At 38.4% G+C, this 13,970-nt stretch overlaps 2 protein-coding genes and 1 pseudogene across 2 annotated transcripts; all 3 read right to left on the bottom strand.

Annotated features, from left to right (window-relative positions):
* Nucleotides 1-461: 461 nt before the first annotated feature.
* LOC137711362 (uncharacterized) lies at nt 462-2,404 on the bottom strand. Its single transcript, XM_068450590.1, has 5 exons — nt 2,066-2,404; nt 1,834-1,900; nt 1,677-1,725; nt 1,057-1,101; nt 462-767 (listed from the first exon to the last, which is right to left on the bottom strand). Exons 1-5 carry the CDS (start codon nt 2,387-2,389, stop codon nt 701-703), a joined length of 552 nt encoding a protein of 183 aa, XP_068306691.1. The 5' UTR covers nt 2,390-2,404; the 3' UTR covers nt 462-700.
* A 419-nt stretch (nt 2,405-2,823) lies between these two features.
* LOC137711630 (uncharacterized) lies at nt 2,824-6,443 on the bottom strand. The gene is made up of 3 exons (XM_068450885.1): nt 3,467-6,443; nt 3,198-3,374; nt 2,824-3,119 (listed from the first exon to the last, which is right to left on the bottom strand). Exon 1 carries the CDS (start codon nt 5,840-5,842, stop codon nt 4,637-4,639), a length of 1,206 nt encoding a protein of 401 aa, XP_068306986.1. The 5' UTR covers nt 5,843-6,443; the 3' UTR covers nt 2,824-3,119; nt 3,198-3,374; nt 3,467-4,636.
* Nucleotides 6,444-10,306: 3,863 nt separating this feature from the next.
* LOC137710058 (tyrosine--tRNA ligase 1, cytoplasmic-like) lies at nt 10,307-13,968 on the bottom strand (annotated as a pseudogene).
* Between the last annotated feature and the right edge of the window lie 2 nt (nt 13,969-13,970).

Genomic DNA, 13,970 nt, shown 5'->3' with positions numbered 1-13,970 from the left:
AGAAACTCTATTTATTTATTTTTTTATTATTGCCCCCTTGATGATGATTTGTTATTTAGATTATGTTATTAGCATTCCAAAAAGTTATTGTGTACACTAAAGCTTCAATATAAGAGAAAGAAAATTACACGTATGAAGAATACACTTATTGAATTTTTTTGCGTACAATAATATTCTACTATAATGAGGATTTAAGCTGAATCACAAAAAACCGTAGTATTAAGTGGCAAAATTTTCAACTTATGCAAGCCTACATGATGGCCATAGAAAGGGCCCTTTTGGTAATTATAGTGTATGGACCTGCATTCCAAACCCATTAACAAGCTGGGCCAGGAAATCACCAAACAAGGTGGATTGGTTTGGGCCAACAGCTGCCATATGGTAAGAGACTCGGACCCCCAAATAGGCTTTGCTAAACATCTGCTGCTGCTGATAATTTTACAGCAAAGGGAACCAAGAGGTAGAACAAACAATATAAACATGAATATTTGCTTTCACCATAATAGTTCACATATATGCTCTCCATGTTCAACGCTTATCGGCCAACGAAATAGCGCATCTGCTTAAGTTGAACCGAATTGGACGACTAGTTCACACATTGAATTCGGTAACCAAAATTTCCTGATGGAATAAGAAAATAAATGGAAGAGATGTTCCCGCATCCAAAACTGATGTAGCAATAAAAACAGGCAGGTCGACATCATGGAAGACGAAGGAGCTTGTTCACACCTGAGTCGAGAGCATCAACATTTCTCCTCAAGATTTTTCTGGTCATGCATTAAGGAACCAGAAGAAAAACCATATCACAAAACCAAAGCATTTAAGGTATAGCAGTTCAAAGGAATTCTAAATTGGGTTGATGAGTAATTTTAACCGCCAGCAGGTTGATAACCCACTGAGCATCCAGCTGCGTTCATATTAGCAGACAGAGCAGGATGAATCCTTGATTTCAGCGCAAGTGACCACCACCGCTATGGTGGGTCTGGGGGAATTCAAGAGCATAAACTATGAAACACACATAGGTATACACCCAAAGTAACTAACTGTTAAGGATACAGCTGCAAGGCTAGACTGTCAATGCCCTTCATTTCTTCATTTAATCTGCCAAAAAAGGAAAATTCAACAACTTGTTTAGAAGGGCCATCGTTATGAGGGACCTAAAAGTTTAACTATCCTAGAACCAAGCACCCAACAGCCACGTTAAGACTAGGCGTTACTGAGACACGGTCGTATCAATGCAATGCAATGCATCACTAGATTTGTTCCGACACAGGTAAACACTTCCTTGTGGAAGTAGTTCCGTGGCCGGTCACAAACTCACAACAAGAATATGTGCCACACTGTTAATGGGAAACAGAATTTGACAAATATTATATATTTCTATATACATGGACTGCAAAAGTACTTTTTCATATGACATAAATTAGTAGGAGATGAGTATACTGAGCAAACAAATACCACCAGGTTTAGATCATTAGGTTGGTGACGAGCCATCAATTTTTATGAAGAAACCAAGTTGCAGAAACCGCTATTCGTGGTTACTAATTCAAATTACACAACCTTAATCATATCATATGCATCAACAATTCTGAGCGATCATACCATCCAAAGAAATTTCCATCTCCCAACATTTATCGAATCATAAAACGGGATGATCAAAGCCTTCAGTAAATTACCTGAGACATGAATTTATATACCGATTTCCCTTGGTAGCAGCATCAAGCACTGAAATTCAAAATCCAATAACATTGCTATTATTCAATTTCATAAATTCGGAACTCGGAATTAATCATCCTAACTACAAAATCGTTACAATGTTTTGCATAAACATACCAGATTCTTGAAGGCGGCCAGCAGCGTCACCAAAGCAATGCATGTGATCAACTGAGTTGCTAGTAACCTTCATCATTGCAGCAATTCCCAAATCATTCGATTTTGATTTAATCACGAGAAAAAATTTTAAAAATTAAAATAAAAGAAAACAAATTTTCTTCCGTTTCCTTCACTTTCTCGAGAACCAAACATGAATTCGAAGCCAAAACAAAATTGAGATGAAGGGAGTGACCTCGGAGAGGGCCAGGCGGAGGGAGGCGAAGAGGGAGGTGAAGCTGTCGGCTATGGCCAGGGAGTCTCTCTCGACCACTTCGAGAGCGCGGAAAATCTCGGTCTGGTTCATCGGAGGGGGTTTCGAATCGGTGCGGTTGTCCTCACTGGGATCGAGTGTGGAATCAGGACACGTGGACTGTGGATCGAGGGGCGGGTCTGAGGTTAGGGCTTCGGAGCTCGTCGGATGGGGCGGTCGAGGTGGTTCTCCTCCGTCTTCCTCCATTTTCCCGCGGGCTATGTTCCGGGTTTTGTCTTGAAGACTGGAACTGTTGATCAATAGCATGATAGAATAAAAATAATAAAACGAATTGGGGCAATAGTTCTCAACTTTATTTTTACGACTATTGGTTTCTTAATTTGTCAAAATGTGTAGTTATGGTCCTTTTTCTTAACACTGTCAATAACTCTGTTAAATTCTATCATGTGTGTGGCACACACTGACTGTAAGGGCAATTTAGGAAACAAATTATTTCCCAGATAAAAGCATTCCAAATAATATACAAAGGCACGAACTTCTCCAACCAGTCGGAGACTTTATTCACCATTCTAAGGCTCTGGTGTGCTTTCCTCCATGCCCAATTCTCAAATTCCCACCATGTACATTTACCATCCATTCAAATTCTTAATCATGATCATGAAAATAACATTCTAATCAAACACGTCTAGTCATCAAATACATTAAACAAACCATTCCGGTCATGAATTTAAGTCATCAAAATACAATTCATAAGGCCTTCATGGTCTACGACTATCTACTACTAAAAAAAAAAAAGATAGGTACATCATCTAATCCAGGCCTTCATGGTCTATCCACATCAAAAAACAAGCATCAACATCATCTATTTCAAAACCACCACGGTCTTCACATCCTCCATCAGAAAACAAGTGGTAACATCAACTAATCGAGGCCTCCTTGGTCCATGAACATCAAAAAACAAGTAGCAATATTATCTATTTCAAAGCCTCTATGGTCTTGCTTGGTTCCCCATCCCTTTGTATCCACCCCTTCTCACCTAAATCAAAGAATTGATTCAGTGAATCAAATCAAATTGGCATATAATGTATGAGAAAATAATCAAACATAAACTTACAGGTTGTTTTCCCTTTCCTTGTTGCCCTACTTGAGAACTGACATGTTGCTTTTTCTTTCCTTGAAAGTTAATTGGAGCTCGTGTTTCGGTGTTCCCTTGAGACATTTGTGTCCCTGAAGTTTGAGAGTTTGCTTGGGCATTTTGAGTTGTTGCTTGAGTGTTTACTTGTTGAGTCTCCTGCATTAACCCAAGAATGAATTAAACTGCAATTTAATATACAACACTTGCTAATTTGGTTTTTTAGGATTTACTAAAGCATAAATGTGTACCTGATTCTTATTTGTTGCATCTGTGTGTTGTGATTTTCCACATCCTACTTTATTGTGCCCCAACTTTCTGCATTTACCACAAGTTATCTCTACAAACCATTTTCTAAGTCTCTGAGGTTGCAGTGTGTCATTGTGCTCACCCAATAGATTAGTTGGTGGTGGAAGATAGTGTGCTTATGGCTTAACTTCACCTACAGACATAATTCTCTTTCTTTTTGGCCTGCCAGGTTGCTTCTTGCATATTAGAAGTTTCAATGGAGTTAAATCCGTCATATCCCACAAATCCATTCTAGGAATGGGGTGGATCATAGGATCATAGGAGTTCAAGTAAGCTTCCTTCTCGTAGCAGTCATGGACATAGGTGTAAACACTCTCATCTCTAGCGAATATACAAGCAATTGCATGTGAGCATGGGATCCCACATAAATCCTATCTCCTACATGAGCAAGTGAACTCCTTCAACTTCACTACAAATTGTCTACCACTTATGTGTTGTACTAGGTACTCCTTATCACCAGCCATCTTAGGAATACAATAAGTACTTTCCACTTTGCTTTTCTCAATTATCTTGAAAATCCTTGGACCAACTAGATGCTTCCAATTCCTCCCAGCAGCTCTCTTATTGGTCATCCTAAGCATGATATACATGTTGATGTTATCTAGAAGTCCCAAGATAGGCCTATTCCTTGCCACAAGAATAGTAGAATTAAAACTCTCACATAAGTTGTTAAGTAGAACATTACACTTACAGTGAGTATTAAAGCAAGATCTACTCCAATTATTAGCAGGCCTATCATTAAGCCATTCCCATGCTTTTTCATGTAGATTTTTCATCTTTTCCATCTCTTCCTTCCACCATGGCACTGTTGTTGCCCTTGCTGCTGCCCATAAAATATTTTTCATTTTCAACCCTTGAAGACCAAAAGCTTTGAAGTTTTGATGTAAGTGCCTAACACACATCTTATGCTCAGCAGTTGGGAGCAATTTTTTTTATTGCTGATTCCAAACCCTTTTGCTTGTCACTTGCAAAATCCCATGCTAGGCCATTCTCAATTTTCAAATTAGCAATCAAAAGCTCCAAAAACCAAACCCAAATGCTTTTGCTTTCTATCTCAACAATTGCATAAGTTATTGGGAATAAACCATTGTTGCCGTCAATCCCAACAGCCGTCAAAATCTGTCCAGATGAGGGCCTTTAATAAAACAACCGTCAACTCTTATGATAGGCCTACAGCCTTCCAAAAAGCCTTGTTTGCACCCTGCCAAACACACATAAATCCTTTGAAAAAGAATATCATCACCGTCCATTTGAGTCTTCACCTTGATTGTGCTACCTTCGTTGGCCTTCTTAAGCTCTTCCACATAGTCCCATAATCGTGCATATTGCTCCACATAACTGCCTTTAATCACTTCTCTAGCAAGCCTTTTAGCTCTGAAAACTTGGTTTCTAGTAACCACCAAGTTGAACTCTCTTCTAACCTCAGCCATGATGTCATCGACATCCCAATTTGGATTTGTTCTAAGTTTGTCTATATAGTGCTCTGAAAGCCATCTTGAATCTGCATATAGAACTTTGTCTACCCTCCTACATTGGTGCTCTAACTGCACGGTTTTTATAACAAAGGTATCCGAGCTTGGATTCTTCCTCGCGGCTAAAATCATAAATGGGCAAGTTTCTGACCCTTCATATATAGCCCTCAATCTCGTCTTGTCATTTTTTTTTTTTAATCTAATAGCTCTACCAGTCCTCATAAAATGATGCTCCATAGCCTCTTTAGCTTCTTTCTTGTTGGCAAACATCATGCCAATTCTAAATTGAGGATTTTTAAGGTCTATTTGCCTCTTCCATGTTTTAAACTTCGGCTTTCGTTTCTTCCTCTTTTTATTTGACTCAATTTCTTCAATATTATCTTCACCCTCATCAAGGCTGTCAAAATCCTCAGAGTTTGCTTCATCCGATGATATATTTCCAGTATGTTCAAAAGGCGGCTCTGCCTCAAAATTCTCTAGCCCTTCTTCAACATTTATCATACAATTTATCATCATCTTCACTGTACTCGTACTCACTATCAACAAAGTCGTCATCATTTTCTTCATTTTACTCACCTTTGTCAGTGTCAGTTGGTTGATTAATACCAATCTTGCCAAAACCATCCAAGTTAAACTCATCATCATCCAAAGTAGGCCACTCCAAAAAGAATTGACTACCAAACTCCTTGCTTGCATCAGGACCCACATAGAAGATCTCAACAAACCTATTTGATGGTATTTTACCAATAAGGGTGACAACTGTACTGTCAGCCACAATCTCTTCAAATGTCCCTGGCACCCTGTAGTGTATTTGAACTTTCCCTGAGAAAAGATCATTCTCATCATAACCTACATACTTCCCAATTTTTCTAAACTATAACAATGACAGATAATCATCCGTCACATGGTCCAAATAACACACTTTGCCACCAATATAAGTATGATCCATCAAGTAACCACCATGATTCAGTGCAAGAGTACACTCTTCAGGGTTAGCTGCACCAAAAAAAAAAAAAAAAACCCCAAGATTGAGTGATTAAAGGCAAGAAGCAATAGGTAGAGTAAATGTGCACACCTGCCTAAATAAGCTTAGTAATTGTGAGCATATGCCTCAATGGCAACATAAACAATACAAGCTCCAAACAAATGCGAAACCAAGTGATGACAAACCGACAACATTGGGACCCCAATGTAGGAGCACAAACACTATAATATCAACAAAAGTTGCAGACATAAGAATCTCAAAAGAAAGCATGACAAAGATGAAGAAATCAACTAATAAAAGGTAGATCTTCTCCTCGAAAACACCCATATAGAATAACAAATTATAAAAAGGTTCAAGTTTTTCGGAAAACCTTACAATATTTCGGAGGATCTCCGGTCCACCTCATGACATCCGACAATTCCATCGTCATCTGCTAAACTAACCATAAAATTAGCTATGGGTATCAACTTCAACCTAGGGATGGGTATTGAATTCAACTTGGGGATGGGTATCGACTTCAACCTAGGGATGAGGATGCTTTTATCTAGGAAATAATTTGTTTCCTAAATTGCCCTTACAGTTAGTGTCATGTGCCACGCACATGACTGAATTTAACGGAGTTATTGACGGTGTTAAGGAAAAGGACCATAGCTACATATTTTGATGAGTTGAGGGACCAATGGTTATGGAAATAAAGTTGAGGGACCATTTCTTCAATTGGGTTAAAGTTGATGGACTATTTTCTACAATTTCCTCTAGAATAAAAATAATAAAACGAAAGCAAAAGTAAAGGCCAAAGTTATTTAGCATATTGCTATCCACACATTCATTTTTATTTTTTACACATTTTTTTTAATTTTTAACCGTTGGATCGAATTAATTAAAGAAGATTAATGACCGAATGTTAACAAGAATGTCAAAATAAATGTATGAATAGCATTATCCTATATTTATTGACACCAAAAAGACTTGTAGTTTAATTTCACAAATTAGTCAAAATGATCTTTTTTCAATGTTTAATTGCTGAAACGATTTGTATTTGATGTTGATATTTAATGGATATGTTGTCGAATGTCAATATTTAATTTTGAACATCTTAATTTTTTTTTTAATTTAAATTTGGATAAGTTACAATTGGCATTTGAATTTTGCACATTTGGTTTTTTTTTTTTTTTATGTGATTCAATGGGAATCGAATTTGAAACATCTCAATTATCAGTGAATAAGAATATTACTAATCTATAATACTAAGGTCTCGTTTGGCAGCTCGAACTGTATTGACTATTTCAGTCGGATAGGATAATTTGTCATCAGATGGTACCCGACTACATTAGTCAGGTGTTAGGTGCAGTATCGAACTAAAGACTGACTATTTAATACTGTGCTTGTAAAAGGTTTTCCATATTGTTATTTTTTGTTTGTCCTTTGCCTGGATGATAATAAAAATAAAAGGGTAAATCTCAGTTTACTACCCTCAAGTTTCGTGGTGATCAACATTTTGTACATGAAGTTTTTTTTCGTCCTAGAGTCATACTTAAAGTGTTAATTTTGGGACAATCTTATACATCTGTTAGTCTGGCTATTAAGTATCCCGTTAACTAATGACGCGGCGCCCATGTGGACAATGATTGGACGCCACGTGTCATTAAGGGGTCCACGTGGAAATTCAAAATTCAAAAAAAAAAAATTTGGTCGTCTTCTACCTCCCCTGACCTTCCCTTCCTCCCTTATCCCTCCATTCTCTCCTCTGCACCAACCCACCAAACCTTCCTCGCCTTTCCTTTTCGACTCATCATACATCCACCATTTCCCCTCCATCTTCGACTTCACCCATCCACCCACCCAACCTTCATCTTCTCTTCAATGGCCTTCATGAGCTCGAACCTCCAAACCCCATCTACCCAAAAAATTTCGTCTTTAGGAGCAAACATACATCTCTCCCTAGACCTCTGGCACTCGAAGCTTCTCCAATCTCAGATCCATTGAGGCATTAAACCCTAACCCCTCATCCTCCAATCGAATCCCTAGATCCTCATCCTTAGATCTTCATCCCTTTCCTTCTGAAACCCTACCCTTTTACGATTTCAATCCCCTTCTTCCTGCCAAAATCCTAGCATTAGATTCAACTGGCCCACCTCAACCACCGCCCACTAAAACCGTAGCTTTCGATGCTCAAAACCCATTCCCAAATCCCCAGGCTGCTACTGAGAAGACGACCAACAGGCATCGTCACAGTTGATGGGATCCTCAGCTCGAGTCGGAGAATCAAAGTGGTGGTGGCGAGACGAGCAGTGGGACGAGGAAGAGGAAGTCGAGGTGGGCACATGAAGAGCCGAAGGCGATTCAGTTGCCGAATTTCATGGAAGGTATTGAGTTTGATCCAGAAATTCAAGCTTTGAATAGTAAGTCACTTGAGATTAGTCGAATGTTGTCTTCGGGTTTGCCCTTAGATGATCGTCCTGAAGGGGCTAGGTTTCCTTCACTAGAACCTCTATATGATTCCATGGGAATTAGGATTAATACTAGAGAGTTCTGTGCCCGTGAAAGGTTGAACAAAGAAAAGCAGGAAATTATTGCTCAGATTATGAAGAGGAACTCGGCATTTAAGCCCCTGGCTGATTACAGGCCACCCAGGCTTCATAAGAAGCTTTACATACTGATGAAGGAATATCCCAAATACAATTTTATCGGACTTATCATTGGGCTGGGGGATAATACGCATAAGAGGATGGGTGGAGTCGAAGATGGAATGGGAAGGGTGGATGTATGACGAGTCAAAAAGGAGAGGATAGGAGGGTTTGGTTGGTTGGTGCAGAGGAGAGAATGGAGGGATAAGGGAGGAAGGGAAGGTGGGGGAGGTAGAAGACAAATTATAAGACTGTCCCAAAATTAACGGATGTATAAGACTGTCCCAAAATTAACACTTTAGGTATAACTCTGGGACGAAAAAAACTTCATGTACCAAATGTTGAAAATCACAAAACTTAAGGGTAGTAAACTGAGACTTACCCAAAATAAAAATAAAATAAAGGAATGAAAATGGAAAACCTGGTTGTCCTCTTCTTTTATTCATATCTTTTCCCACCAGTAAATCCCATTGATGGACCTTCCAATCCAGTGAACCCCACCTCCTAGTTTCTCATACCACTCTACAAGAAATGGATTAAAAGCTTCGGCCGGAGAAGAAGAAGATTGAACTTAGCATGCGTTTTATGGAGCCGACTAATTATACAGACACTCTGGAGTGGACTATTTAGCAGGTGTGAAGCGTGTTATTTAAGTGGGGCCAGATTAATTGTCGGGTGACTATTTATCCAGTTGGGGCACCAAACAACTGGCTCCCTATAATTAGTCCTACCCTATCCAGTGCTTTATACAGTATGCCAAATGAGGCCTAAGTGGCAAATACAAAATCAAACTCCAAGCATAACCTACAGGGATGCAAAATTCTTAGGTTTAGTTAGTGTATGTTCCACCTCAAACCCTTTCGCTCAAATTTTTATTTTTATTTTTATTTTTTTGTCAAACGAAAGATTTGTTAGATTAGAGAACCGACGAAATTCACACTCACACTGATGCAAAAGCAACACTCCCCTCCACCACACCATTGTGGTAGATGACCACTTGCAAATCATTTAGGGAAATGATTTCGCACGCCTTTTTCTGCACAGATGTTTAAAATTCTAAATCTGCCCCGAAAATCTTCTATTATTTAGCACATTAATAAACAATGTTGTGTGCTAGGTTAACAAAGAAGTATGTACAAAATCACCTCCCATCGTTTAAACACCAGGTTCCACCCTTGCTGCTAATCAAAGCTTACAGAGATAATATTGCGGTGACTTTTCCGCTTATTCCATCAACCAGCCACGGACATATTTCCCTTGTTCATCACCATACAAAAACAAACAGAATGGTCAAATAAAACCCCTTCCTCGGAATTTTGAGAACGAAAATCAAACAGTAATATGAACTAATAGCGGTGGAACCCGAACAATTTCATGTATCTTGATTCTTGTCTAATATATGAGAGATCAAATTCAAAAGCACCTAAGCATATCGTTTCTGCTAAACAGTATATATTTTGCATCTCCGAAAAATACAGGTCTTTTCATCCACAAATCAGGATAGAGCAAGCAGAAGGGCAACGATGAGAAATCCAAGCTCCATAGCAGTTATCACCTGGTGATTCTATAGTTCTACATAACCAGGGAAAAGCTTGGTTGAGTTTTCTTTCATTTAATAAACTGATGTTAAGGAGAGTTCAAATTAACTATTCTGAAATGTGTAGCAAAGAAAACGTTTTGTATCTGAAAGCAAAACCATCAAATTTGCAATAGCTGTTTGGCAGCTTTGTCATTCATGAAGTGTGCTCGTACAGGCTGCATACGGAAACAAAGAGAAAGTTAACCAAGCAGCAAATAACCAAACTGGCAGTGATTTTTTTAGGGAATAAAGGCCCGCTACAGCAGCAGAAAAGAGTAGCCAGACATTCCTCTTTCTCCCTTCTTTTTTCATTTTCATTTTTTACCAGATAGGCATAACTTACAATATATATAGTATATACACACACGCACACACACTTGAAGTTTGAGATTAAAGCAGAGACTCGGAGAGAGAAAGACTCTGATCAGCTCCAGGACCCTTTTTATGAGACAGATCAATTATTGAATGTAAAAACAGACGTCCTGAGCCTATAAATGCAGATCTCTTTCCCAAATCCTCACCGTGTAACGTTTACATTTTGCATGCACTCTAAGGGTTAGTCAAATTGGCATCAGGCCGTGAAATCTGGCGAGATAAAGAACATGACATATACATAGTGAGCCTACCTCGAGTATCTTGTTCAATGCTGTTGATAAAGCTGATTTAAGGTCTACTGGATGTAGCTCGCCGCTTTCATAATCTGCAGCTAATTCTTCAAAGGTTTTGAAGGTTCTGTATTGGAAGTTAAAGAAAAGGGGGCACAAAAAGAACAATTAGCAGAGACAACAATATTAATTTTCTTAAAAGTGGCATTCTCGGCAGGATGTAAAGCTGAATTGGCAAAAGCCTTTAACTAAAACTTTTAACCAGTATAGATTTGATCTAAAGTCTATCACTCACTTATTTCCACCATTCTTTTCAGTCCGCTCTACAACAAACTCATTGAACCAAGGTAGAATTAGATACTTCACATACTCCATACATGGATTCCCATCAACAACATTTGGAGGACAGTAAGCTTTCTTTATCTTCAAATTCACTTCAGCCTAAAATTCAGTGATACATGTCAAAAAATAAAACAAATATTTAGTGGATTACAATGGAAGATAAACACCCTAGCTTAAAACTTGAATACATTTGTCTTCCAATTCATATGCAGCTTATACAGATCATATAACCATGACCCTCACAGAAATTTAAAATTTAGTTCACCTCTAACAGGCTAGTAGCAAGTTCGCAACCCACCTCTTCATCTTCCATGAATATGGAGGATGATACATCACTTTTTGACATTTTCTCCTGCCCTTGCTGCAAACCAGGTAACATGTCTGCAGATCATCATTTAGAACAACAAACAAAAACCATGTCGCCGCTCCCATGTTAAAGGATAAAACGTTAGACTAGCAACATGTGCAAAAGGATTTAGAAAGTTACGGTGTGACAAGATAATAGGTTTGTTCTTCTTTTTTATGTCATCACAATACTCTCTTGCAAGCACATTGACTTTACGTTGATCCATTCCCAACTGGCAGATGTCCGCTAATATTTTACAGGTCACTCTTACTTCTACATGGATATTTTTTCCCTCTTCTTTATATGAGATAAAACACATATAAACTAGCATTTTGATGAACAATATCAAAAGATAAAAAGCTAAAACATGGGAAGATCAGATAGCCAAATGTCAAAATGCACGATCACGTAGTAGTACAAATAACAGATTTGTAGGAAGAAAATATACTGAACTACACTTTTTTTTTAACAAATGATACTATTTACATTAAGGGGGAAGGGGTGGGCTTAGCCTCACTATGGGCTAGCAATAATATGGTTAAAATTCACCTCTGGCGAGAATCGAACCTAAGACCTCTCACTTCCAAGTGAAGAAGAATACCACTAGACCGTAGTACTAAGTGGCTATTGAACTACATTTTAGTCTGCAAGTGACAGGTTTATGCAACTGTAATATTCCTTCGATCTTTGAGGAATTGGTTGTAGTGAACTGAGTCTCTAGTATGGACTAAATTGTGCACTTGACACAACTGAAAGTTATCTAATGTTCTTCATTCTTTTCATATAAACAAAATCTAACGGATTTCTTTTACATGCATCCTGATCAGAAGACACGTCATCTAAATAAGATCTAGGTAAATAGTGAGTCTTAGGACATCCCTTTATGGGGTGCCATTAAAATGGACGTTCATGAGCCTCCTGCTCTTTGTAGTTTTCACCATTACGCTTTTCATATTCATGTAATTCTATAAAATAGGTTCAATAACTGAAGTAGCACAAAACAAATGCAATGTCCTAAGTGGTCCTATCATATACTTAGTACATAAAAAGTTAGCATCATTCCTTTAATAATCGATGTCATATTCAGTTTCAACATACTGCAACACGGGAAACAAATCCTATTAACAAAAATTCAAAAGCAAAAAAGCTAGCTCCCTGAAGGAAGAATATATCTGCACACTGCATGCATGGGTAGAGAATTTGGGCTGCCGTTAACTCATCTTGCTCAGTTCGACCCATAATCTGACTACACCTGGATATATAGGAGAAAAAAAATATATTACAGGCTCGACAAATATAATGGGCACAATAAGCATCACAATGCTAGCTACCTAATGATTCTAGGAAGTTTATTTTTTCGAGCTATATCCATCACACGAGGCCAGTACTCATGTGCTCTCGCATTAATCTCCTTTGACGACCACAAAAACTCAACTTTTCCGGTGTCCAAATTCATCCCCGCAGCCCTTCATATCTCAATCATGTAGCGGCCAACTGTCTCATTCTTTTTCAAATCACCCCCCATCTTGTTGTTCAAATGTGCATACCAATCTGGAATCCATATCTTCACTCGGCAGCCAGCGGATGTCAGCTTGTTCACATTTATGGTCTTCATAACTCCCTACACAACAACCCATTAAAATAAGCAATCCTCAAACAAATATACGCCAATTGTTCTTTTGAAACACTAGAAAGTCTACCATAACCCAAATGAGTTTATAAGACTAACACACTACAAAGTTCCAATTGAGTATCTTTTCAAATTCACAAATACACAATTGATATCAATTTGTTTTCTTATTATAAATGTAATGAATACTCAAAAAAATGATTTGAAACCTGAGCAATGTGCATTCGACCCGAGGGTTCAAACCCGTCGTAGCAGATGGGTTCGGCCTTGTGAGCCAGCAGATTCTGAAGCTCATCCTCTTGAATGCACTCCTCCGCCACGCTCCTCACGATCTGGTACTTCTCCTCCGAGCTCAATCTTCAACAAAATCATAGCCGCAAAAACACACAATATTGAAATTATTCAGATCAACAGGCGAATTTAGAAACGGAAAGAGAAAAGGGTTAAAGAGGATATCTTGGATTGATTAGGTCAAACATTGTAAATTATTCGTTAGTGATTTACTTCCTTATATAGTTCTCAATTTGCCTTAATTATAGGCAATAGAATAGGATCAAGTCGTACACAGTGTGTATAAGAATGTAATCTTGTTCTGTGAAGTCAATAAGAAAACCTATTACACCATATCAGTTTTCTCTAGATGGTACCAGAGTGATCGAACTGGGACACACACAAAACACGAAACACAAACCCTAGCAGCAATAGCCATGGGTGACAAATCAGAAAAGTCAACCTCTTCAGGCATGACTTTGTATCAAAAATGGGACAACCCTAATCATCCACTCTACCTTCATCACTCGAATCAACCTGGCGCAATACTTGTGCCGCAACCGCTTGTGGAAGATAACTATGGCACATGG

Source organism: Pyrus communis, chromosome 12 (genome assembly GCF_963583255.1).
Source record: "Pyrus communis chromosome 12, drPyrComm1.1, whole genome shotgun sequence".
Classification (NCBI taxonomy): domain Eukaryota; kingdom Viridiplantae; phylum Streptophyta; class Magnoliopsida; order Rosales; family Rosaceae; genus Pyrus; species Pyrus communis.
This window is presented reverse-complemented; position numbering and strand designations above follow the sequence as displayed.

Coding starts and splice junctions, on each gene's coding strand:
- LOC137711362 (XM_068450590.1), bottom strand. CDS start 2,389: ATGCTATTGATCAACAGTTCCAGTCTTCAAGACAAAACCCGGAACATA. Junction 1,726..1,833: donor TGGCCGCCTTCAAGAATCTG/GTATGTTTATGC, acceptor TTTGAATTTCAG/TGCTTGATGCTGCTACCAAG. Junction 768..1,056: donor GACAGTCTAGCCTTGCAGCT/GTATCCTTAACA, acceptor ATGCATGACCAG/AAAAATCTTGAGGAGAAATG.
- LOC137711630 (XM_068450885.1), bottom strand. CDS start 5,842: ATGATGAGAATGATCTTTTCTCAGGGAAAGTTCAAATACACTACAGGG.